The sequence below is a fragment of the Bos indicus genome, chromosome 28 (assembly GCF_029378745.1).
Source record: "Bos indicus isolate NIAB-ARS_2022 breed Sahiwal x Tharparkar chromosome 28, NIAB-ARS_B.indTharparkar_mat_pri_1.0, whole genome shotgun sequence".
NCBI classification, from domain to species: domain Eukaryota; kingdom Metazoa; phylum Chordata; class Mammalia; order Artiodactyla; family Bovidae; genus Bos; species Bos indicus.
Window position 1 is genome coordinate 15,940,378 of NC_091787.1, and position 24,970 is coordinate 15,965,347.

The 24,970-nt window shown below is 41.8% G+C and overlaps 1 protein-coding gene across 3 annotated transcripts in view; it reads right to left on the minus strand.

The window, feature by feature from the left end:
- Positions 1-24,970, minus strand: part of ANK3 (ankyrin 3) — a 382,561-nt gene that overhangs the window by 101,493 nt on the left and 256,098 nt on the right. For 2 of the 3 annotated variants that reach the window (XM_070781829.1, XM_070781830.1), the window contains exons 24-26: positions 22,579-22,632; positions 15,007-15,130; positions 10,127-10,229 (exon numbers count right to left, since the gene is read on the minus strand). In XM_070781829.1, coding sequence (XP_070637930.1) covers positions 10,127-10,229; positions 15,007-15,130; positions 22,579-22,632 — 281 coding nt within the window. Of the gene's footprint in view, positions 1-10,126; positions 10,230-15,006; positions 15,131-16,415; positions 17,084-22,578; positions 22,633-24,970 lie in introns of those variants that run through there. The other variant, XM_070781831.1, reaches the window with a different exon arrangement.

The window sequence follows — 24,970 nt, forward strand, 5'->3', positions numbered from 1 at the left end:
AGGGGACTCCACTTAACGCTCCGTGGTGACTTAAATGAGAAAGGAAATCCACAAAAGAGGGGATATGTGTATTTTTTAAAAAAGAAAGAAATGGATTCCATCTTAAAACAAGTCTAATTCATAGTAACAGAGGCTAGAGTGGTGGTTACCGAAGGCTGGGGTGGGGGCCGGTTGAGGAAAAGAGAAGATATTGATCAAAGGGAACAAACGTTCAGTTATAAGATGAATAAATGCTGGAAACCTGAAGCACAGCACAATGATTGCAATGAATAAAAACGTATCAAACACTTGAAATTTGCTAAGAGAGTAGATCTCCAGTGTTCTCACCACACAGCAAAAAATGGTAATTATGGCAGGTGATGGATGTGTTAATTAGCTTGACCATGGACATCATTTCACAATGCAGATATATTTCAAAACATCATGTACACCTTATAAATGGATTCCATAAAAGAAAAGCTGATTCAAGCAGAAAAATAAAAATTAAGAGCTTACTAAACCGGGTCTTTTCTAAAGTATTTCTTTTCTAGAAATCTTATTACCCATAAGACTTATTTGAGACTAGAATACAAACCAAAATGAAGGTGCATTCTAAGGATTTCCAAATCAGATTGATTTTAAGAAAATTTAGCAACCGCTTGAACAAGAGAAGGTGAAGTCAAGGTCAGCATAGAAGCTGAGAATGTTAATACATCAACATCCGGCTCAAGACGTCTAAATGAACGGTACTACCTTAAGTTACAACACCAAACTCTCTGCCTTAAAAAAAAAAAAAATCTGTAATCTTGCTGACCAATCTGTGAGAGGTGTTGAGTGGACCACCTGAGTAATGCTGGCAAAGCACTTTGAAGAGGAAAAAGCAGCACATTAAATGCTGCTAGTTGAAAGTGCTTATCTTTCAAGGACTATCTCTAACACATTTTTAATCTCAGGCTGGTGACCTTCTGCCACCAGGTACATTTGTGAGAGCCCTTTAGAAATTAGCTTAAAGGCAAGAAACAGGAAAGTTAATCTGCCGAGGGAAGACGGAGTGGGCAGGCAGGGGTAGAATGGGGTTGGCAAGACAGTGGGAAACATTATTAGCAAAACCAGCCTTTTGGGTTGGGCATTTTTCTCCCTATTACTGAGATCATGGAAAGGGTGTAGGTCTTAAACAAATAAATAAATGTGAATTTCTCCCAAAGAACTCTCCAATTCACACATTCCTTGCTAATATATCAAGTTGTACACAACACAGTATATAGAGAAGGATACATGAGACCATCCTCAGCCTCACAGAAGACCAAGTCCAGCTCAAAGGATTTGGAATCCTAGTGGGGGAGATAAATGAGAAGAGTTAGGGCGTGTCCACAGTGTGACAACTGCCTCCAGGTACGGGGAGGCTACTGGGAAGCCTCCAGCACTGACTCCAGAATGATGTTCACAGGGACCCAAAAACCAGTGTAACTGTTTGCATATTGGTATAGTTACACCTTCTAAACCGGTCACCCTTGGAAGCCCTGCTATTGAGCCCCCTTAGACACAAAGATTGTGGGCAAATCAGGTCTGAAGAAGGAAGTCTGAAAGATGAGAACAACCTAACTAGAGACAGACAGCGCCCTGCATCTGCCCCATTTTTCTCTTTTTGTAGATGTACATCTGCAACCTCAGATATGCAGATCATCCCACTCTACTGGCAGAAAGCCAAGAGGAACTAAAGAGCCTTTTGATGAACGTGAAAGAGGAGAGTGAAAAAGCTGGCTTAAAACTCAGCATTCAAAAAACTAAGATCATGGCATTTGGTCTCATTCAGTTCAGTCGCTCAGTCGTGTCTGACTCTTTGCAACCCCATGAATCGCAGCACGCCAGGCCTCCCTGTCCATCACCAACTCCAGGTGTTCACTCAGACTCACGTCCATCGAGTCAGTGAACCATCCAGCCATCTCATCCTCTGTCGTCTCCTTCTCCTTCTGCCCCCAATCCCTCCCAGCATAAGAGTCCTTTCCAATGAGTCAACTCTTCGCATGAGGTGGCCAAAGGACTGGGGTTTCAGCTTTAGCATCATTTCTTCCAAAGAACACCCAGGACCGATCTCCTTTAGAATAGACTGATTGGATCTCCTTGCAGTCCAAGTGCCATTACCTCATGGCAATTAGATGGGGAAAAAGTGGAAACAGTGACAGATTTTATTTTGGGGAGGGCTTCAGAATCACTGCAGACTGTGACCGCAGCCATGAAATTAAAAGACACTTTGGCAGAAAAGCTATGACAAATCTAGACAGCATATTAAAAAGCACAGATATCACTTTGCCGACAAAGGTCCTTATAGTCAAAGCTATGGTTTTTCCAGTAGTCCTATAGAGATGTGAGAGTTGAACCCTAAAGAAGGCTGAGTGCCGAAAAATTGATGCTTTTGAATTGTGATGCTGGTGAAGACTTTTGAGAGTCCCTTCGACAGCAAGGAGATCAAAACAGTCAATCCTAAAGGAAATTAACCCTGAATACTCATTGGAAAGACTGATGCTGAAGCTGAAACTCTAATACTTTGGCCACGTGATGCAAAGAAATGACTCTTTGGAAAAGGTCTATTGGAAAAGACTCTGATGCTGGGAAGGATTGAGGGCAGGAGGAGAAGGGGGCAACAAAGGATGAGATGGTTGGATGGCATCACCAACTCAATGGACATGAGTTTGCTCAAACTCTGGGAGATAGTGAAGGACAGGGAAGCCTGGTATACTGCAGTCCATAGGGTTGCAAAGAGTTGGACACGACTTAGTGACTAAACAACAACAACAACAGATGCATGGCATCTGTGTCAACAGAATCAAAAGGAAATGAAAGGTTTTGTTAGAGATCAACTGGCAAAGAATGCCTTTCTCTATGTTTTGACCTTGCTGAGCAGCTTGTGGAATATTAGTTCCCTAACTAGGGATCAAACCTGAGCCCCCAGAAGTGGAAGCGCAAAATCCTAACCACTGGACTGCCAAGGAGTTCCCTCATTTTCTTTTTATTTAGTTAAAATTAGATTTATTCCTGGAAAGAAAGCATAAACTAACGTAATCTCAAGGTTGAACTGCACTTTGAAGTGCTAGAAGACTTTCTACGTTGCCCTTGATAGGTGGTTATTCAGGCCAGATTTGACCATTACCAATAGCCAGCATTCAGCATTCCAGAAAAACATCTACTTTTGCTTTAATGATTACGCCAAGCCTTTCACTGTGTAGATCACAACAAACTGGAAAATTCTTCAAGGGATGGAAATACCAGACCACTTTACCTGCCTCCTGAGAAACCTGTATGCAGGTCAAGAAGCCACAGTTAGAACCAGACATGGAACAACAGACTGATTCCAAATTGGGAAAGGAGTACGACAATGCTGTATATTGTCACCCTGCTTATATAACTTCTATGCAGAGTACATCATGCGAAATGCTGGGCTGGAGGAAGCACAAGCTGGAATCAAGATTGCCAGGAGAAATATCAATAACCTCAGATGTGCAGATGACACGACCCTTATGGCAGAAAGTGAAGAGGAACTAAAGAGCCTCTTGATGAAAGTGAAAGTGGAGAGTGAAAAAGTTGGCTTAAAACTCAACATTCAGAAAACTAAGATCATGGCATCTAGTCTCATCACTTCATGGCAAATAGATGGGGAAACAATGGAAACAGGGAGAGACTTTATTTTCTTGGGCTCCAAAATCACTGCAGATGGTAACTGCCGCCATGAAATTAAAAGATGCTTGCTCCTTGAAAGAAAAGCTATGACTAACCTAGACAGCATATTAAAAAGCAGAGACACTACTTTGCCAACAAAGGTCCGTCTAGTCAAAGCTATAGTTTTTCTCGTAGTCGTGTATGGATGTGAGAATTGGACTGCAAAGAAAGCTGAGCGCCAAAGAATTGATGCTTTTGCACTGTGGTGTTGGAGAAGACCCCTGAGAGTCCCTTGGACAGCAAGGAGATCCAACCAGTCCATCCTAAAGGAAATCAGTCCTGAATATTCATTGGAAGGACTGATGCTAAAGCTGAAACTCCAATACTTTGGTCACCTGATGCAAAGAACTGACTCATTGGAAAAGACCCCGATGCTGGGAAAGATTGAAGGCAAGAGGAGAAGGGGATGACAGAGGATGAGATGGTTGGATGGCATCACCAACTCTATGGACATGAGTTTGAGCAAGCTCTGGGAGTTGGTGATGGACAGGGAAGCCTGGCATGCTGCAATGGGGTTAGAAAGAGTCAGATGTGACTGAGTGACTGAACTGAGAATAGCCAGAATATTAGTGAGGACAGAAGCCCAAATTAAACTGGCTTAAAACCTCAGGGGGTGGGGGCAGATTGAGATTAATGTACTGGTTTATATAATGGGAAAGTCTGGGTGGTGCAACATCAGGCATGACTGGATCTAGCTACTGCCCAAAAGATGGTAGGAATCGTTCACCTTCATGCTCCATCTCTAGCCCTCTTTGGGTTTATATCACCTTTTCATTTAGCAACCCCGAAGGCTGCACAAACTCTCATTAGACTGGCTGAGATTTTATATTTCACCCTGATGTAGTCTTTGTAATTTAGGACAAGGAATCCTCTGAATAGCCAGCAACGAGGCCCATCCTTGGAGGAGAGAAGAGGGAGGAACTCAGCCCCTTCTAAATGACACCAGTTGGCTCCAGTGGTAAAGAACCCGTCTGCCAATGCAGGAGACATAAGGGACGTGGGTTTGATCCCTGGATCAGGAAGATACCCTGCAGGAGGGCATGGCAACCCACTGCAGTATTCTTGCCTGGAGAATTCCGTGGACAGAGGAGCCTGGCAGTCGATAGGATCGTAAAGAGTTGAATGCTACTGAAGTGACAGCACCCAGCATGCATGAGTTAAGGTACAGACGTAGGAGCATCAGATGCTGGCACTGCGTCTAAAGAGAGGGGGCTGGGGATTCTAAGTGCTTTCTGCTCTCATTCCATCTTTGAATAACTACCAGAAATCACACTGATTTGAATGTTTCTGCCTACAGTACACATCGCGACAACTTTTAGGGTCATTCAAAGGAAGTGTAATTAACTGGGTAGCCTTCACAATATTTTTAGACCACTATTACTTTCTGCTTCATATCTGTGTAAAGGTCAACTATTTCCATTCCTTTAATGATGACTTCTAAGCCCTAATTTTTAGTATAATCATTTTCTCCATAATTTTCATAACTTGTTGCTGAATATAAACTGGAAATGTTGTCAGTTCCTTTTAAAGCACATTCAATAAGAACTTATTACTAGAATTAGAAACATAATAAAGAACATGTGTCTAAATATAATCTTCCATGCCAAAAAAAAAGCGAATGCAGAGGATGGCACCACACCCATGTTAAGAATACTAACAAGTCTGAGATCTGGAGGGCAGAGGATAATGGTCTTAGCTGACTCCCTTCCCACATGGAGCAGTGGAGACTGAGAGTGGAGTAGTGTTAAATATATATGTATAGTCGAGTCACTCTGCTGTACAGAAGAAATTAAAGCAACACTGTAAATCAACTAGACTTCAATAAAACTTCCTTTAAATAAAGAAGGCAAAGAGAAGGCAACGTGGGGCCCTATGGCTAGTGACTCTGCCATTTATCAGCTGTGTCCCCTGGGGTGAGTTGCTTCAGCTGCTTGTACCTCAGTTTCTTCATCTTTCTGAATTTCTTTTACTTGTTCTTTTTAAATTAATTTTTATTAGAGCATAGTTGCTTTACAGTGTTGTGTTAGTTTCTGCTGATAGCAAAATGAATCAGCTATGGCTTTACCTAATCCCTTCTTTTTTGGATTTCCTTCCCATTTAGGCCACCACTTTGTGTGACTCTTGATTGCAAAGTGAAGGGAAGGTAAAGGAATGTAGAGTTCCTGGATAACCCAGTATTACAGTACAAAAGAGTCCACTCTTGATATCCATAGGGGGATTAAGTGGTTTATGGACTCATCATGACTAAGACCCAGCAGGGCATGGGGATGGCTTCCTTCTCCCAACTCTGCTCCTTAGCACTGGCCTCCACACCTGCCCTCAAATCTGCACAGGTTTCAGGAACCTGGGGTGGCAGGCCTGTGCTAAACATCCCGGGTCTCAACTCCACTTTAACTGTAGTTAATGTGCAAACTGATTAATCAACAGCCAGATAATAAAGAGGTAGCTGTGCTTGTATGGGCGAGCTCTACCATTGCAAAAAAAAAAAAAAAGAAATTCATGGTGAGTTAATTTTTATTCATTTTTCACCTTTCCTTGTCAAAGCAATTTTAACTGGGCAATGATAGGGCAGTTTTACATCTGACACTAAATCATATATCACTGCTTTAGGAGTTATAAATATTTAAGATTTCTTGCGTGCTTTCAGACAAAATCAACACCGTGGAGAAACTCCGTTTTAAAATTTTACACATGCAGATTTTGAGACATGATAGACATAAACTAATATTTTTTGTCACTTAATTCTAACAAAGTACTTAAATTCTAACAAAGTACTTAATTCTAACAAAGTACTTAAATGCACTTCTGAAGTAAATGCTTCTCATGAGTCGTGCCCAGTGTAACTAGACTCTTTCCTCTGAAATAAAGCCTGTCTTTTGAGGAATTAGTCTTTTTTTCTCTTCTGTGATAAATGAGACATTAGGGACTAAATAAGTTTCTATACCTCTTTCAGAATTTGTCCTCCCCTTTCCTCCAAATTATTTTATACAAATAAAAAAGTTGAAAAAGCTGTATAAGTAATACTTATAGACACTCAACCTAGATTCAACAGTGAGCATTTTGTCATATTTGATTTTCTTCTCTCTCTCCATGTATATACACTTTTGGCTGAACCATTGAAAATCAATAGCAGACTTAAAGATCACTTTATTATTTAAAATTTCAACATGCCTACCCCTGGAAGAGAGATATTCCCCTGTATAGCTTCAATACTATTATCACTGCTAGGAAAATGAACACTAATTTCCTAATAGTATAGCCAGTATGTTTTCAAATGCCACCAACTGTCCCTAAAATGTCTTTATGCCACTCGTATCTTTTTTCCAAGGCTCCAGTAAATTTATCCTGGAGTCACATGATGTGTTTATTAAACATGCTAGTTCCATGAGAAATGCCTGTCAGACCACAGGTTCTCTGTCGCCATTGAAGACAGCAATTATCTGCTTCTGTAGTTAGCAACTTAATAATTATTAGTAAAAAATGTGAAGGTATCCTAAGCTCCCCTTTCTTCTGACTGGTCTACAGTGGGGTTTGTGATGTCCACAGAGGTGTTGTTGAAACTGGAGCAGCAACAAACTTTACAAAAGAACACCAGCTTCACCTCAAAAGTTCTCTCTAGCCTTCATCTCTTTTTCACAAATCCTTCATTCTGAGTAAATGCTGCCCCACCCTTCTGCCTGATTAAGTAGATCTTGGTAGTAGTTAGCAGGTAGTGGTGTGAGAACCCTCAGAAGCCTGTTTGTAGGCTTGTAGCATTGCAAACATTTGCATTCTCCTTAAGGCTTACAGGCAGAAACTGATAACTATGGTGGTAAAAGGTGGGTCATGGTGGTGGAGGTGATGGTGGTGGGGATGGGGTCATGGTGGTGGAGGTGATGGTGGTGGGGATGGGGTCATGGTGGTGGAGGTGATGGTGGTGGGGATCGGGTCATGGGGGTGGAGGTGATGGTGGTGGGGATGGGGTCATGAGGGTGGTGGAGGTGATGGTGGTGGGGATGAGGTCATGGGGGTGGAGGTGATGGTGGTGGGGATTGGGTCATGGGGCTGGTGGAGGCAATGGTGGTGGGAATGGGGTCATGGGGGTGGAGGTGATGATGGTGGGGATGAGGTCATGGGGGTGAAGGTGATGGTGGTGAGGATGGGGTCATGGAGTGGAGGTTTTGGTGGTGGGGATGGGTCATGGGGGTGGTGGAGGGGATGGTGGTGGGGATGGGGTCATGGGGGTGGTGGAGGGGATGGTGGCAGTAATGGGGTCGTGGTGGTGGTGATGATGGTGAACTCATGGTGATGATGGTGGTGGTGGCCTCCATTTCAGGCCCTTGCCCCTAAACAAGTATATATTCAGAAATATAAACCGTAATTAGGTTCAGTGGAGGATCTGCTATTCCATGATAGAACTAGGATATTTGTTATACAACAGCAAAGTGTTCAAGGACTCTCCTTTCACTTGAAACTTTGTAAGTTCTGTGGGGTTCTCTTAGAGCGTAGAGAATTTCAGCTATTTCTATACTCAGAAGTGTTATCAATATATCCACTAATATTTCATTTCAATTGGGAACATAAAGAGATCAGAATCACCCAACTAGGAGAATGACCACAGCCAACCAAGCATAAAGTTCTTCAGAAAACCACAGCCTAGGCTACACTTTACACCTAAGAGCTTAGCTTCATTATTTGAGATAAGTGCCTTCTTTGGTGCTAACACCCACTTAAATTATGGCATGCACCTATAATCATTCTACAAACGGTGTTTTGTTTGACCGAACACTGAATAGCCATTGTAGTCATCTTTGTAAGGCCTGCTTGATAAGAATGTTCTAGAGAGTATAAAAGTGTTAAAATATGTACTGTGGGGGCTTCCCTGCTGGCTCAGTGGTAAAGATTCTGCCTGCCAATGCAGGAGACACGAGTTTGATCCTTGAGCCAGGAAGATCCCGGAGCATGCTGTGAGCAGCCAAGAACCACAACTACTGAAGCCCACGCATCCTGGAGCCTATGGTCCTCAACAAGAGGAGTCACCGTAACGAGAAGCCTGTGCATGGCAACTAGAGATTAGCCCCCACTCACTGCAACCAGAGCGAAGCCCACACATCAATGATGACCCAGCACAACCAAAAAGAAAGAAAGAAAGAAAGAACTTTAAAAAAAAGCTTTAAAAAATATGTACTGTGGTCCTTGTGAAGTGCCATGTACGTCTGTGTTTCTGGAAGTCGGCATGTCCAGACAGGTGGGACAACCCCCCGCCAATGTGTGGCTACCTAACTTGGTGATGATAAATGTCTATTACTTATTCATCTGTCCCAATTAACCTTTATTATGTAGTGAATCAGTAAGTCCAGCATAATTTCACCATGTCATTGTTTAACTATTATAGGCCACCTTCAAACTTAGTTTTATGGTCCTAACAGTTTCATCCATTACCAGCCCCTGAGTGCACATTTAAAACCAGGTATTATGTGTATCTAGACTAATGATCCATCCTGAGCCCATAGGCAGCAAGATTCTGTTACTAGGACTTCCTACAATAAACCAGTATCTATTGAGCCACAGTTATTGGAAAGAAGACATTGCATAAATACCAAATTAACCAAACAAAGATTCTAGCAGAAAGCAAACTACTAGCACATCTTGAGAAAGCCCATCCCAGGCAGCTTAGAAGCTAATGGGCCAAAAACATGACCAATCTAATCTATGACTTGCTAAAAACAATTTCAGCAAATCCAACACCCATACACTGTAGAGCAGAATCAAGCATTCGTGTGGATAATGTCAGCAACTTTAGCTACCAGTTATCATTGGCTCAGACGGTAAAGCGTCTGTCTACAATGCAGGAGACCCAGGTTCAATCCCTGGGTTGGGAAGATCCCCTGGAGAAGGAAATGGCAATCCACTCCAATACTATTGCCTGGAAAATTCCAGGGACAGGAGAGCCTGGTAGGCTACAGTCCATGGGGTTGCAAAGAGTCAGACACGACTGAGCGACTTCACTTTCACTATTATTAACTCTCCTTTTTTAAAAAACTGAAAGACTTGACTAAGAAATCAGATAGGTATACATGCCTTTCCTAGGACTTCTTTAAATTCCTCTCTGTGGGATCTGAGAGACTGATCTGCAGAAGAGGGGGATATTTCGATTTATGGTACAACTGATTTTTTTTTCTTTCTTTTTTTTGGCCACACACTGTGGCACGTGTGATCCTGGTTCCCCAACCAGAGATTGAACCTGTGCCCCCTGCAGTGGAAGTGTGGAGTCTCAACCACTGGACCGCCAGGGAAATCCCTGACTTTGTCTTTAACTGGCAGTATAGGAAGACTTACAAAGGCAAAATCAAACTTGCAGAAATAGAGTTTCTGTCATGCGACAAAGAGTGTGATTCAATCATAAAAAAATGAAAGCTTAACAACGAAAGAAAGTTTGAGAAAAAACACATACCTGCTCTTTGGATGGCACCAGTAGCTCCTCAATCATCATGCTGTCCCGGGCGTAGGAGCTTCGGTTCAAGGTGTAAGACCTATCCGAGCTGAAGGAGCGGAGGCTGTTGTAGTTACAGTTAACCATTCAAGAGGGGGAGATGATGATGAGATGGGTAAAAGAACATTAATGCATGCAACTTTCGGAACAGGCAAGATGGCTCAAAATATCAACCAAAATTGCTCTTGAAAAGACATGGTCAAAAATGAACTTCCTTATACTTGAGGACATTTCTTAAGCTTAGATAACCTCATGATCAGGTTTTGTTTAAAATTAGGCTGTCTGGTATTCAGTCTGTGAGAAGATGAAATATAGGAAGACTTTGGATGTTTCTATGTGAGAGTTGAACCAACACGACAATTCAGAAGAACCAGATGACTCTAGGTAATTTGATAGCTGGAGAGATTTTTTCTTTGTTAAAATCTTCTTTGAGAGTCTCCTCTCTTTCTGGTCCGCATTCATCTGTCTCACACTATTTAATGGAATTATGTTGCTATAAATGCATCTGTTAATCAGAATTTGGGAACTAGACGCAGGTTTAACCTACTGAGAGCTCTGGTTTGCAATTGCTTCTCATGGAAAACATGAAGAAACAAGAAGTGTTATCCTGACATGATCTTTTTTGCCATCTTTCTGGCTGTGAAAAATTCAAATTCCATACACGATTATCTTGCCTTTTCTTACTGAACTCTTTTTAGCTTTGCTTCTTCTGCTCTTCTCCTTCCTAGTCCTTCTCAATATTCTATGCAGTCTCTGAACTTCCCAGAGTGCAGGACCCCTGATGTCCTAAACTGCCACTCACCACCTTGACCTCTACACTCATACCAAGAAGGCTTGGGGGATGGGAAAAATGGGTGAGGGTGGTCCAAAGGTATAAACTTCCAGTTATAAAATGAGTAAGACCTGAGGACTTACTGTACGGCATGCTGACTATAGTTTATAATACTGTTTCACATATTTGCAAGTTGCTAAGTGAGACCTTAAAATCTGTTAGCCTAAAAAGAACAAGTGTAACTATGTGTGGTGATGGGTGTTAACTAGACCTGTTATGGTGCTTGTTTTGCAATATATACAAATGTGGAACCACTATGTTATGTACCTGAAATTAATATAATGTTTATTTGTCAGTTATATTTTGATTTAAAAAAAAAAAGAAATCAATAGAGTAAGGGATCCTAGTAACTCTACATATATCCACGTATCTACATATATCTACATAATATCCAGGCAGACCGGGGTGGCAGCTCATATAAGCACTGACAGAACCCTGGTGATCCTTCAGGAACACAGAGCATGGAGTCTTGTGAGAAGCTGCTTCAAGGCCCCTTGCCTCCCTACCAGGTAGGTGGTCATGAGGTGGCTTCTCATTGGCTCCTGTTTTGAAAGCGGTCTGAGGCTTCCTGTCTCATCATCCTTGGAAGACAGCTGCAGAATACAAGAGTGCTGAGCCGGCCTTCTGGAATGGGCTCCTCAGCAATGGGGAAGCTCACAGCTAATGTGGTAGACATACAGCCCCTTTGGTTTCGGTGTCATCTTTCCTGGTGTGGAGGACAAGGACCACGGCAAGTCGGCCCCGCCTAGGGAGTAGTAAAGTGTCTGATCCAAACATGGCTGCTCGAATCTTTACCGGCAACACTGGTCAGACTTTGGCCTCAGCCCTGCTTTGTCTGTGCTTGTCAGAGAAAAGAGCAAAGGAGACATACCTAAGAAATGATTCTGTGCTTGCACAATATTTTGTGCAAGCACAGAATACTGAAGGCATATATGGATATATTTTGGATGCACTACAGACTATCCCAAAGCGGATATCTTTATATCAAGATACAGAGGCCCCTGAATGACAGGCTTTATTCCAAGTGTCTACACAAATGGCTCGGTATGTGCTCCTAGGATGAGAGCCTTACTTTCTCTAAGACAGACATCATTCTACAGAGTCATTATTAAGTGTTTTGAGCAGATACTTACTAAGTGACTCTTATGGGCAGGACACAATATTAGAAATTGGATATAAAAGGAAAAAAAGAAAGTGAGCATTATCCTTGCATAGAGCTTACTTAGTAAGCCACGTGTCTCCGACCTCTTACATAGTCGGGCCTCCAGTGGCCAATCATGACCCATCACTTTTTTCCCCCCTGTTTTTATTGCAAACTTTTGTTGTTATTCCTGTTTCTAACCCCATGTCTCCTCTCAGATGCAATAAAAGCTTCATAAAAGCAGGAATTGTCTTTCTACTTTCTAACTCAACACTATCTAACAGAACTTTCTTTTCCAACAGAGTGACGGACATGTACTCAATCTGCACTGATCAATACAGATATTAATTTCTCTAAATTATGGTTCCCATGGTAGATAATAATATTGGTGGTACATGAGATGGTTTTATTGTACATGTGAACAAATACTTAAAAGTTTTTTTTAATGTTTACACATTAATTTTAAGTTTAGTCCTTAAACATATCTAAGATGTATTGATTAAAAAAAAAAATCGTCTTTCTTTCAACTACTGTAGGAATGTGAATGAAAGAACAGAGCCTAGAATTGGGAGCCATCAGTGGAAACATCTAAAGATGTCTTCATTTGACAATTCCTACTCCTGACCAACTTACATTAGGCAGATGGAGAGCCCGTTAAAGGCATCAAGCTTCAGCGTGAATCCTAACACATCGAAGTGCTTTCAGCTACTTAAATGAGAGATTATTTGCATGAGGGTCTGGAAAGCATTACACTGTTTTTCACTGAGGTCAACGATATTATTTTTAGCCATCGGTATACCCTAAGTGTTAAGCAGAGGAAGTGTTAGAAAAACACATGCCTCAGAATTCTGAAGTTTATGTGCCTAGCACACTTCAAAGATAACAGCACTCAGCAAACAAACAGTCCTCCCAGTCAAGACTCTGCCTATAAACCCAGGGCGATCTCTCCAGTTACTTCATGCACTACACAACTTTTATGCTAAGGGAAATAAATTCCTCATGTATTCAGTCAACTTTGCATAAGTAACATTATTTATTACACATTTAGCTACTTGCTTATTTTCTCAAATCGCAAAACTGATTTTCTAAAGCTGAGCAGAGAAATAAAAAAAGAAGCAGCACATGGCAGCATAGCACAGCACAGCACAATGCCGAGAAAACAAAGACGAGAAAATGAGCTGGGAAAGGCGGAGAAACACCATCAAAGCGTCATATCTTCTTACCTGATCTTGGGACTATTTTTAAGTATTTTTAGAAAAAACAGGAGAAGTAGAAAGCAAAAAAAAAATCAGACAGGAAAAAAGAAAAAAAAATGTTATGGTTGGATGAGTTACACATTTAATGTATTCCTTTTTAAATGTTACACTCAGAATATTATACTGGGTAATACTCTAAGAGTACTTTAAAAAACACATCAGCTTTAGAGATTTTTTTAAATTTGCCTCTGAGCATAACATCAGTTGCCAATGTCAAAAAATGAGTTACATATAATAGCAACAAAGAGGAATGGTGCAATCCAGACTAGAAGTATGAAAGCCTCACAACTGTCTTGTGGAAAGTTTATAAGAGACAATATTCTGGTTTCATCTCTCACTGGAGGTCAGCTGCTACAATCCCCTACACGCAAATGACTGAGTCATGAAATGTAGCTTCTATGTATTATCTGAGGAAGCGAATCAGCTAGTTATTGGATTACTAAAGCTATTAAGTCTCTAAACAGAAGTTTTCCTTAAGGTCCTTTAAGATTCTGCATATTTTCAGCTGTAACTTGTTGTTATCTGTGATTAACTGAGATATGACATGTTTCTAGAAACTCATTTTCCTCTTGTCATTAATGACACCTGCTGCAATAAGCTTTTAAAGCCTTCTATAAATATATGTATAAAGTCAAAAGTTGATTAAGTTACATGAGGTTTCAAATTCTATTAAGAAAAAAAAAAAAAAGACTGACTCAAAGAAAAATCAATTCTGAGTCTAAACTATCCGTATCAACGACACTGAGAATAAACTCCCAGGTTTACTTTGTGGGAAGTGCCATTTACTATCAGACAACGAAACTTTTTACAACAAACTTTTAAACTATAGGAAAATGTCCCCAGGGCTCTAACTCAGAAGGTTTAATTATTAGCTTAAAAATAACTTGACTGTCAGCACACATGCTGTTAATCCAACCAGGGAAAAGAAGTCTCCAAATTCTGGACAAGGTCCTGTTCCTTTCAACCAGGTCAGGCTGGAGCCAAGGTTTTCCATGTACTAAAGCTTTATGCTTCAGTTTTCAGCCCTGAATTTGCCACCATTCCTGCCTCTGACTTTTGATCAAGTCACCGTTTCACCTTTAACATGTCCCTTGTAAACAAATGGCAGAGCTTTCGAAGAGATGCTCACACAGTTGCTAGACAATTCCAATAAGCGATACGTATTTTTTCCCAAGAATCCACTCTTTTAAGAAAAGTCACAATCATAAATTGTTCCTTCAGTCATGAAAAGAGTATAGTGAACAATCAACACAAATATTTCTTACTTATGGGAAAATGGGATTTTTCTTTCACTATGGAACAAAACTTATTTTTAAAACATGTGACCCAGATTGGTTTTCCTCACTCTGTCAGTGCACTCTTTTGCTACATTATGCTTGAAGCATGACTGCCAGGTAGGGAAAAACAGAACAAACAATTAACACGTTCACTCACATAAAATTAAAGACTGAAAACCACAAAAGAAAATAGCAGAGCATGTGTACGTTTCACCAAATTCACATCCTTACCCCGAGGGCACTTTTGGGGATAATGTGAAAAATGAAAATGGTTTCAGTTTATGACATCATGGTTGTTTTAAATTAACTGTGAGTAAAGAGCAACAGTGAAATACCTGGCAGAACGGGCCCCCAGACTAAAGCCCATGTAGCCCTCTGCAGGCAGAGAATCATCGCCCAGTTCCTTAAGGTCTTGTGGCCCAAGATACTTGTCCGTGTCGCCTGTCATTGCATCTTCACCTGCGGATGTACAAAGCAAGCCCGAATCAGAAGCTTCCTTTCTGAAAATGTGTCTGTCTGGGGAGAAAACTGCTCCTCCGGTCATTAGCTAATCATCCATTTTCTCATGTTTATTTCCCCCCATCCCCTGGATAATATTTGTAACTGCCCTTTAGAAAGAGAAAGTATAGGTAGAGGTTAGTTCATCATTTCAAGAGTGGATTTAAGCAGCAGAAAGAGCTCCTGGCACTAGGTACCAATTTTTAAACATTTCCATATCTCCTTGTCCCCGCCTCAAGCCCTAGCCGACTAGAAAGGTTCATGTCTTGTGTCAGCTCGAGTTTTCCTGGCCCGACCATGATGAGGGCAGTTTGTTTGAATGGACCTGGATTGCAAAATAAGAGGCATCTCTTCTTCCCTGTTCTGGAAATTTTATGTGGGAAGAGAACCAACTTTATTTTAAATGGTTTTCTCACAACCAGGATTTCAGTTTGGGGTTATGTAAATAACTGGCAAGTGATTTAATTTGAATTAGAACTGCTCAACTGGGGAACCTTGAAACACATCCACATTGAACTGTTTCGAAATCTATCAAATGAACAGCTCAGGACAGCTGCCCGGGTGCTTGAACCCTGCTCAGAAAGTGGCTCTACCCTCAACAGAGATCAAATCGGGGCTTCAACAGCTGGAAAGAAGCAAATTGTTCTCGAACCATCTATACAGAGTAAGTGCATAGAATATTTTTGCTAGCTACACAGGCATAACATGATCTCACGCGGAAAAAAAAAACACATTCCAGGAGTGACCGGGCAGGTTTTCCAGATGCCTTTTGCCCTCTGGGACATTTCCCATCCTTTACAAAATGTAGCATGGGCTGTGGAAAAGTTCCTTCCACAAATAGGCAAACTCTTTTCTCCTTTTTATGACTCGACTCTCGTTCTACTGGATACAAGCCTGGCTGGCTGAACAGGATTTCAAAGGCGTGTTATGTTTTCTGTTTTCTCAAAGGTAAGCGATTTCACCACTCCAGCTCTATTTTCCAATCCTTCATTCAGCATCGTTTATAATTTCCATTCATTTAAACTCAGGAAACCACAAGAGCTCAGCTTTTAAACTACCAATCAAGTCTAAAAATACATCATCAGCTACCGTTTTTGCAAGTGTAAAAACTAAACAGATCAGCTTTCTACAGCTACCCAGAACCAAGAGATTATTTTAAGTTACTTTACAGCTGGGCTATTCGCACACTTACTGTGGAGGAAACAGAAACAGCACACACTAAGTACAACTTAAAGAAAGATCTTACTCTGTGTTAAAGCCATTTCCACCAGGCTGGGCTGCTCAAATGTTTTCCTGATGTTTCCAGGAATTCCTGAGACAGTGATTTAGAATCTACCTCCAGATCAGCCCCCAAAAAACCAATCCCTGGGTTGGATCCACAGTCTTCACCACCACCTCCGAGTTCCTCTCAGCATCTTCGTCTCCTCGCCGGCAAGTGAAGAATTACACATCTTTTCCTATTCATCAGTGTTAACAGACTTTCAGCTTTTCAGATGGAAAAAAAAAAAAAAAAAATCCCCCCAAATCTGGCCACATTTCATTGAGATCAAGATCCTTTTTGATCACTCCGAAGACATCCTTTTAAAACTCCTTCTGATTGGATTAACAACTCCTCTGGCAAGCCTCTAGCAGAACCGAATGGTGACATAAATGCGAGCCCCAGACTTATTTGTATGTAAATATGAGGACTGCTCCAGAGTAGACTTTCGGTAATTTGATACCAGTGCCCGGTGCCTAATCCGGGTAGCCGAGACAGCCTGAAATCTAGGGAGAGCCAGCAAGCGAGCCACTGCACTTAATGGGGAGGCGACTCTTCTCCAACCTGAAGAGAGAAACGGGCAAAGCAGGTAGAGAGGAAAAACAGGAGAAGAAAACAAAGAAGTGGCCCCGGCAGGGAGTGGCAGAGAGCTCCAGGCAAACTTTATAACTTTTTGTTCTCAGCTGGAAACACCAGGAGCCTGGGTTATTTATGGTCCCTGTCAGGTGGAAGGAGGGGAAAAAAAGAGAGAGAGAGGGGGAGGGAGGGCCTGCCCTCGGGTTGAGGTTGGGAAACTGTGGGGCAGAGAGAAGCAGCAAGAGCTCTCCAAGCAGCGCTGGAGAAAGCACTCATCACTGCTGTTTCTCTCTCGAGTGGGAGGAAAGGAGAAGTGAGACAAGCAGGGGGAATGGAGTGGAGGCTCTGTTTTATCTCCTGCACGAACTCTTTCATCTCTCTGATGGGATCAAAGTCACTAACTGGTCCTCCTTCCCTGAGGAGTCCCTGGAGAAGGCGAGAGGCGGAGGGAGCTTGGGTTGGCTGGGGAGGTCTTGGCTGCAAGGGGCTAGAGGCAGCTGAGAAGGAGCCTCTGTCACTGCATTGTTCCACTGTTCTCCTCTCTCTGGGCCTCCTGGCCTCCCTTCCCAGCTGCTCCACCCTGTTTCTGTTGGCAGTGGAGGGAAAAACTAGTGGGACTTCTGCATCTGCCATCTGGGCACTCAGGAGAGGCAATTTCAATTGCTTTCTCTCAGAACAGCTGAACAATCAGGCTAGAAAGGGCAAAAAGGTTTCGACATTGTCTTGGAGGAAGTAGGTGTGCAGCATCTTTTCATATTTTGCATCTATCTCTTGCACGGTTACCTAAATATGCAGAAGCATGAATCTGTAGAACTGATGAGGTGGGGAACAGATTTGCTGTTCCTGGATCAATGCATAAATAATGACTCATCTAATATTCAGACGATATGACACCTGGCGTTTGAATTCGATCCTCCCGGCTGTAATCAACATTGTAAATACCCAGAATGAGAAGGGAAGCCATTTATAATGCCTGATACATATTGAAAAATATCTCCCTCCCCAATAGTAATATAAACATAATAAAAAGAATCATTTCCAACTCTGAAGAATGGAAGAGGAAGTCATGGTTAAAATGGAGAAAATGTCTGAACTTTAACCTGTTTGCCACAGATGCACTTAAAATCCAACATACTAGGACCTCCCTGACAGTCAAGTGGTTAAGACTCTGTGCTTCCAAGGCAGAGGGCACAATTTCGATCCCTGGTGAGGAAACTCAGATCTCACATGCCACACGGTACGGCCAGAAAACGAAACAAACAAACAGCCCCCACCCCCAAACTACTCAGCAAAGTCTGATTCAACGGTGGTCACTCATTCAAGCTTCCTAACAAGGACTGCAAGAAAAGTTTCCTTCTTCGTGACTTCTTGACCAACTTCTGTCTGGCCACCCCTCCACACTCATCCTGCCCTTCTGTTACACAGAATTCTTTCAGTCCCTAGAATTTCTGGACGTCTTTAGACTTTGAGCCACTACCTAGGGTGTCTTCCTTTGATGGAACCTTCACCCCGCCTTCTTCACCTGAGTAATTTCTCCAGCCTTTGATTCTGGGCTGCCGTCTATGGGGTCGCACAGAGTTGGACACGACTGAAGCGACTTAGCAGCAGCAGCAGAACTCTTCTCACCCTCCACTCACCCTCTGGAGTGTCTCTCATGTGGGTTTCCCATATCAGAGTGTGTTGGCAGGAACAACGTCTGCTTGGTTTCTCCCGTGGGAGAGTAAGAACACACGTTGTCCCAGGCTTGCCATATTGTAAGTGCTCCATCAGTATTTTTGGAATTCATGATTGCTTTTATTAAATAGCTTGATGATTTTACTTTTTTCCCCCATCTACATGCCATAGCAGCTTTGTACTCTTCTGGCATGCCATGCTTGGTGACTGGGATACAGTAAAATTTCAGTAAGTTTCTATCCTTTTTTACATCTCCTTCTTAGGCCTCAGAAATGCTCAGTATGAAGCCTACAGAAGCCCAGTGTTGGGATGGGGATGGGAGCTGTCAGTACATTTGGCCAATGACTAAAGTGGTCTTATGAATATCAAGTAACCGTAATTAAGTAGTTATGCAGTCACCATTTTCGAATGGTGAAAATATTTCTTAAAAGGCACGGAATTTAGAAATAAAGGTGTTATTTTAATGCAGTTTAGTGTAGTAGGAATACTGTTGACTCTTGAGTCATACTTTCAAACTCTACTGAACCTTGGATATCAACGCTGCCTCTGTCCTAAGACCTCTTGGGGGGATTCAGTGAAATAACGCACAAAGAAAGGTGTAGTCAGCACTAACTGTTACTATTGTTCAGTAACATCTGCTTTCTTTAGTGCCCAAACATATGAACGCATGAACTCATATAATTAATATTTAAAATGCTAAGACTGATACTAGTCAGGGCAAAATCCCAACATAGCACCAAGTATCCCAGCTTTTCACTGCCTGACACAGAGCCTGGTTCATCACAGGTACTCAACAAATACCTGTTGATTGAATGAATGGATGAATAACATTAATACAACTCATTTTAATAAACAAAATATTCCATAATTATTGTATAGTAAAATACACGACTATACCAAAGGTTAGAAAGGAATAGATGAACTGTGTTGAGTGTCTGGTTAACTACTCTAATCCAAAAATATTTTTATTAGTAGCAGCTTCTGACCAACAGGTACAAATGCATATAAGCCAACAAAAGCAATTCTATGAACAAACAATACTCATACAATATCAGATATATTTAGTTAAAATACACATTACCAAACCCCATAAATTTTAGCTTACTAAGTCCTTGTGCAGGGCTTCCCTCATAGCTCAGTCAGTAAAGAATTTGCTTGCAATGCAGAAGACCCAGGTTTGATTCCTGGGTTTGGAAGTTCCCCTGGAGAAGGAAATGGCAATCCACTCCGGTATTCTTGTCTGGAGAATCTCATGAAAAGAGGAGCCTGGCAGGCTACAGTCCATGGGGTCGCAAGAGTCAGACATGACTTAGTGACTAAGCCACCACCACCAAGTACTTGTGTGGGCTTATGTTTCCTAGAAGCATCTGGTGCAATGGCACAACCATTGTGTTGAAGGTAAGTCTAACTATTTTCTGGCAAAGAGGGTGTGGTAGCTCGTGTCTAAAGATGCCCTCTCTACCCCACGCAGTGAACCAAGTTTCTGGTATCCATGCCTTGTATACTGCACTTGTTGACATTTGAGCTGGTTTGATTTTTGAACAGTAAAATGCAGAGGAAGTGATTTTACATGACTCTGAACTTTGAGTTCAGAGACACCTTGCAGTTTCTGCCTGAGTCTCTTTGGAGCGCTCGTTCCAAAGGGGAGGAGTCAATCCCAAGGCAAGAAATTTGAGTACCAAGAGGCCACCTCTTGTAAAGGTGTAAAGAAAGTCAAGGTAGCCCTATGGACAGAGATGCCAGTCAGTTCTCAGCTGTCCTGGCCATCCCAGTCGAGGTGACAGACCCTTGAATGATGCTGCCACATGGAACATCCCATCAAGTTACCCTCAGCTGCTATCTCACTGCAAACTTCTGAAAGATCTTAAGAACCCAGCTGAGCCTCGTTAACTCACACAACCATGAGAGATGATGATACTAAATTAAACCACTGAGTTTAAGGTAATAAGTAGTGGGAACAGAGGCGGATGAGAAATGACAAGTTGCAGGAGTCAGGCAAAGCGGTCACACGCCGGTTGCCTAACGCACCCCTGGTCAGAGTGAGCTCCGCAGTGGGGTATGTGATTAGTACAGACAAAGTTTGAGAAGAGCACATGGGCAAGCGCCACCCAAGGAAGCCTCGCCTGTTTGGAAGGGACTTTTTGCGTGCGCACTCAGTTGTGTCTGACTCTTTGAGACCCCTTGAACAGTAGCCCACCATGTTCCTCTGTCCGTGGGATCTCCCAGGCAAGAATACCGGAGGGGGTTGCCACTTCCTCCTCCAAGGGATCTTCCAGCCCATGTCTCTGGCATCTCCTGCACTGGCAGGGGGATTCTTTACCACTAAGCCACCTGGGAATCCCAGAAGGGACTTTATGCCTTTCAAAATTACAAGCCCTGATGTTCCTGTGTTAATCCATTTTTGACAATAAAATATCAGAGGCAGGAAAATGTTTAAAGGAGAATACAAAACACCCCAAATCTACCTCAGAGGCATTTCAGTTCCATTCCCCAGGTACCCCTCCTCCTAGTCCTTCTTCCATGACAAGGTGAAGAGAAGAGGCTTCCTATACTACAGTCAACCTTTCAAAGATCCATACACCCAGTCTGCCAGGAAATGATACAAAATATAATCAGGGACAAAGGGGAAAAAGAATATATTAAATGGTTATCACGACTGTGGTCGGTCACATTCCCTTTCGGAATTCAGCTCATTGGTCCAGGATCAGTACCTGGGGGAATAAACTTAACACAACTTCCTTGCAATCTTTCATTATGCCCACTAATACTTTTTTAGGCTAAATAAATGAAACAGTCCTTGGCTTAATATGTAAATGTTTTCAAGCCCTAGGAGTTCTTTTCTTCTCTCTTTCCCCCTTTTTGTTCCTTCTAATCTTTACATCTTAATCTTTTCCAAGTATAATTCTCTTAAGACTGTCATTGAGGAATACTTTTGTTACTTTTCCAGGGGTTAAAGTTGTTTTCCTATCTGGTTGGGGACTAGAATCACAAAAAATGTTCCTTACGGTAACTATATCAAATTGTATTGTCAGAAACTTTGCTTATAAGTGTTTAATCCCTCTGATGTGAAATGCAGACTCTCCCCAAGGAATGTACTTTATAACATTAAAAAGCTGAAAATAATGGTACAAAATACCTCCAAATGAAATAATAGTAGACAAACCTCCAAATTACATGGGATTTTTTTTTTAAAGCTGGATTAAAAAGAAGAGGAAGACAGTCTCTATGCTCTAGTGATTTTTAAAAAGAGGTTGATTACTTCATAGAAGTCAGTCTTATCATCAATCTGATAATGATCAGAATTGAGAGGGCAAATTTATTGTGCTTGTTCTGAAAAAAGGTGATTTTTTTTGATCATCAGATAGCAAAGAGAGGAAATGGATACTACTAGAAAATAAATCCTCTAGCCATTTCTAGTTTACATTATAGAACAGTAGAATGAGATCACATCGTTATAATCAACACCTGTATTTATTGAGCATTTACTCTGTTCTAGGCACTGTTTGGTGCTTTACAAGTATAATTCTCACCACAACCGTCGAGAATAGAATTGCTATCTCCATTTCAGGATAAAGAAAACCCAGGTCACAGTGGTAGAATAAATAGCTTGAGATCACTTAGAACATGGGGAATATTGGATTTAAAATCAGTTGGTTTGACTGCAGAGTCCTGCTTTTAAGTACTGCCAAATTCTGTGCTACTGAACACATACAACGAGAAATCGGTAAATGAAATGTCAGCTCTGTGAAGGCAGGGGTTTTCCTCTGTCTCGTTCCGTATCAGTGCCCAAGAACAGTGCCTGGCACATAGTAGGTGCTCAATAAATGTCTGTGATGGAAGCTCAGTGATTGCCCTTGGAGAAAGGAACTCTATTACTGGAGTAAGAAGCAGGGAGACTTACTTTTCACGGTAAACTCTTGTACCTTGGGAATTTTATACCACGTACATCTATCACCTATTCAAAAAATGAATAAAATTAACAAAACAAAACACAATACAGGGAGTGCAGATAAGCCATATAGGTTGTGTATTCCGTACACTGGAAAAGGTATTTGACATATGTCAGTCTGCCAGGTAGACATTAAGACGTGTATGTGCACCAGCAAGTATCCAGCAAACACAGAAAGGAAACGATATAATATTTAACTGGCTTGCTTCTTGAAAGAGATGGAAGAGAAGAAATCAAACAACAAGGCAGGAAGAAGGGGATGCTCATTATTAGCATGGTACTTCTGGTTGCTTCCCAATGTTCTAAAACAGTGGGTCTAACCTGGGGGGTGCTCTCGAATCACCTGAAAACTTGCATTTCTGACAAGTTCCCAAGTGAATCTGATGCTGCTGGTCTGGGGAACACACTTTGAAAACCACTGATCTAAAGGATCCTAATAAATAAATGCCAGCGATGTAACGGCAGTACTGATCATAGAGCATTTAATGTCTGTTTTTCTATTACTAGCATAATTAAAATATCAGCTTCAGCAAGTGAATTCAAGGAATGAGTGCAGTGTTTCTCAAATTTCAAGGGATACATTTTATCAAGTGTGGTATTTCTCAAATACCTGGAACCCTGTGAAAATGCAGATGCTGATTCCATAGGTCTGGCACAGGCCCTGAGATTCTGCATGAACAACAAGCCCCCAGGCGACCTGCACCCCACTTTGAGTGGTGAGACAGTGGAACGCTGGGCAAGGGCCTATGTTAGGAGTAAAGCCAACTATGCCTTTGAGGCATTTAGTCTCTAGTAATGCAGATAAGGCCAAGATAAAAACAAGGACACAAATCCTGTACTCCTCTTGCTGGTTTACAAAGATTGACTGTTTTGCATGTCCTACACACTGTGCTTGAATGTCTCACTTAATCCTCAGCCCTATGAAGCAGGTACTACTGTTTCCAGTTTATAGATGAAAAAACAGATTCAGAGTTACTATTCAAAACTCACACATTTAATTAGTGGTGGAATCTGGATTAGAACCCACAAGGTCAGGTTGCAAAGCCCAGGTACTTCTCCACTGCACCACCAGGAGAGAAGATGTGTGAAAGGCATTACAAATGCCTTTGTGCTATTACAAATGCCTTCCTCTGTGCTATCACAGGAGCACAGAGGAAGAGGGTAGCGCACTGGACTGTAGATCTGGTAGATGCTGAATGGAGGGTGTGTGAGTAAAGGCAGGAAGAGAAGGGCAGAAGCAGGAAGTGGGCTATCCCAGGCCACAGGATACGCCTAGTGGGACAGAATGCTGGGGACCGACAGCAGCTGGCTTTACTAAAGTCACAGGCAACTGAGTTGTAGGAAATGGGTTGGTTGGGTTAGATTTTTAGGGTCCTTGAAATTGATTACAGACTACCAATTGTCATCCAAGTGACAAGCAACATAAACTCATCAGTGGGTGACAATGCAATGTCAACCCCCATTGCTTTGTTGTTGCTGTTTTAAACTGAAGCCCTAAATGCTCCAAGCTCTCCCTCTTCCTCCAGTATGCTCCCGGCCTAATTCTAATCCTATAGCAGGAAGAATACAGACAGTCGTATCCATCTGATAAAAAAAAAAAAAAAAAAAAAAAGAGGGACTGCCATTTATCGAGCTCCTATTTTATGTTCATCACTGCTGTAAATGTTTTATGAATATGTTACTTCTTTTCATCTTTCCAGAAATTCCACAGGGGATTATTATTAACCCCTTCAGAGACAAATAAAAACAGGTAAGACACAGCCCATTTTATGCTTTGAAGATTCAAATAAGGGGCATAAATACCCAGGTAATTTTAAAAAGAAAATCTTTTCCATCCATTCAAAACCTTATAATAGGATGTCCACCTCCCCTAATGTTTAGACAGTACATTTTCATCATGAAGGATCCAAATGACTCTGTTTGATCACGGTTTTCCCTCAACCTCTCAATATTTTCATTCTCAAAAAGCAGAGAAGCTGGAGTACGAAGGAAGAAGAATATGATAATATGAGGACACTGATCCAAGACGCTTCCATAAGCCTCTATCCTTCTCCATCAAAGGGAAGACAGACTGAAAATCACAATCACAGAAAACTAACCAACCTAATCACATGGACCACAGCCTTGCCTAACTCAACGAAACTATGAGTCATGCCATGGAGCGCCACCCAAGGTGGATGGGTCATGGTGGAGAGTTCTGACAAAATGTGGTCCACTGAAGAAGGGAATGGCAAACCACTTAAGTGTTCTTGCCTTAAGAACACCGTGAACAGTATGAAAAGGCAAAAAGATAGGGCACTGAAAGATGAACTCCCCAGGTTGGTAGGTGCCCAATATGCTACTG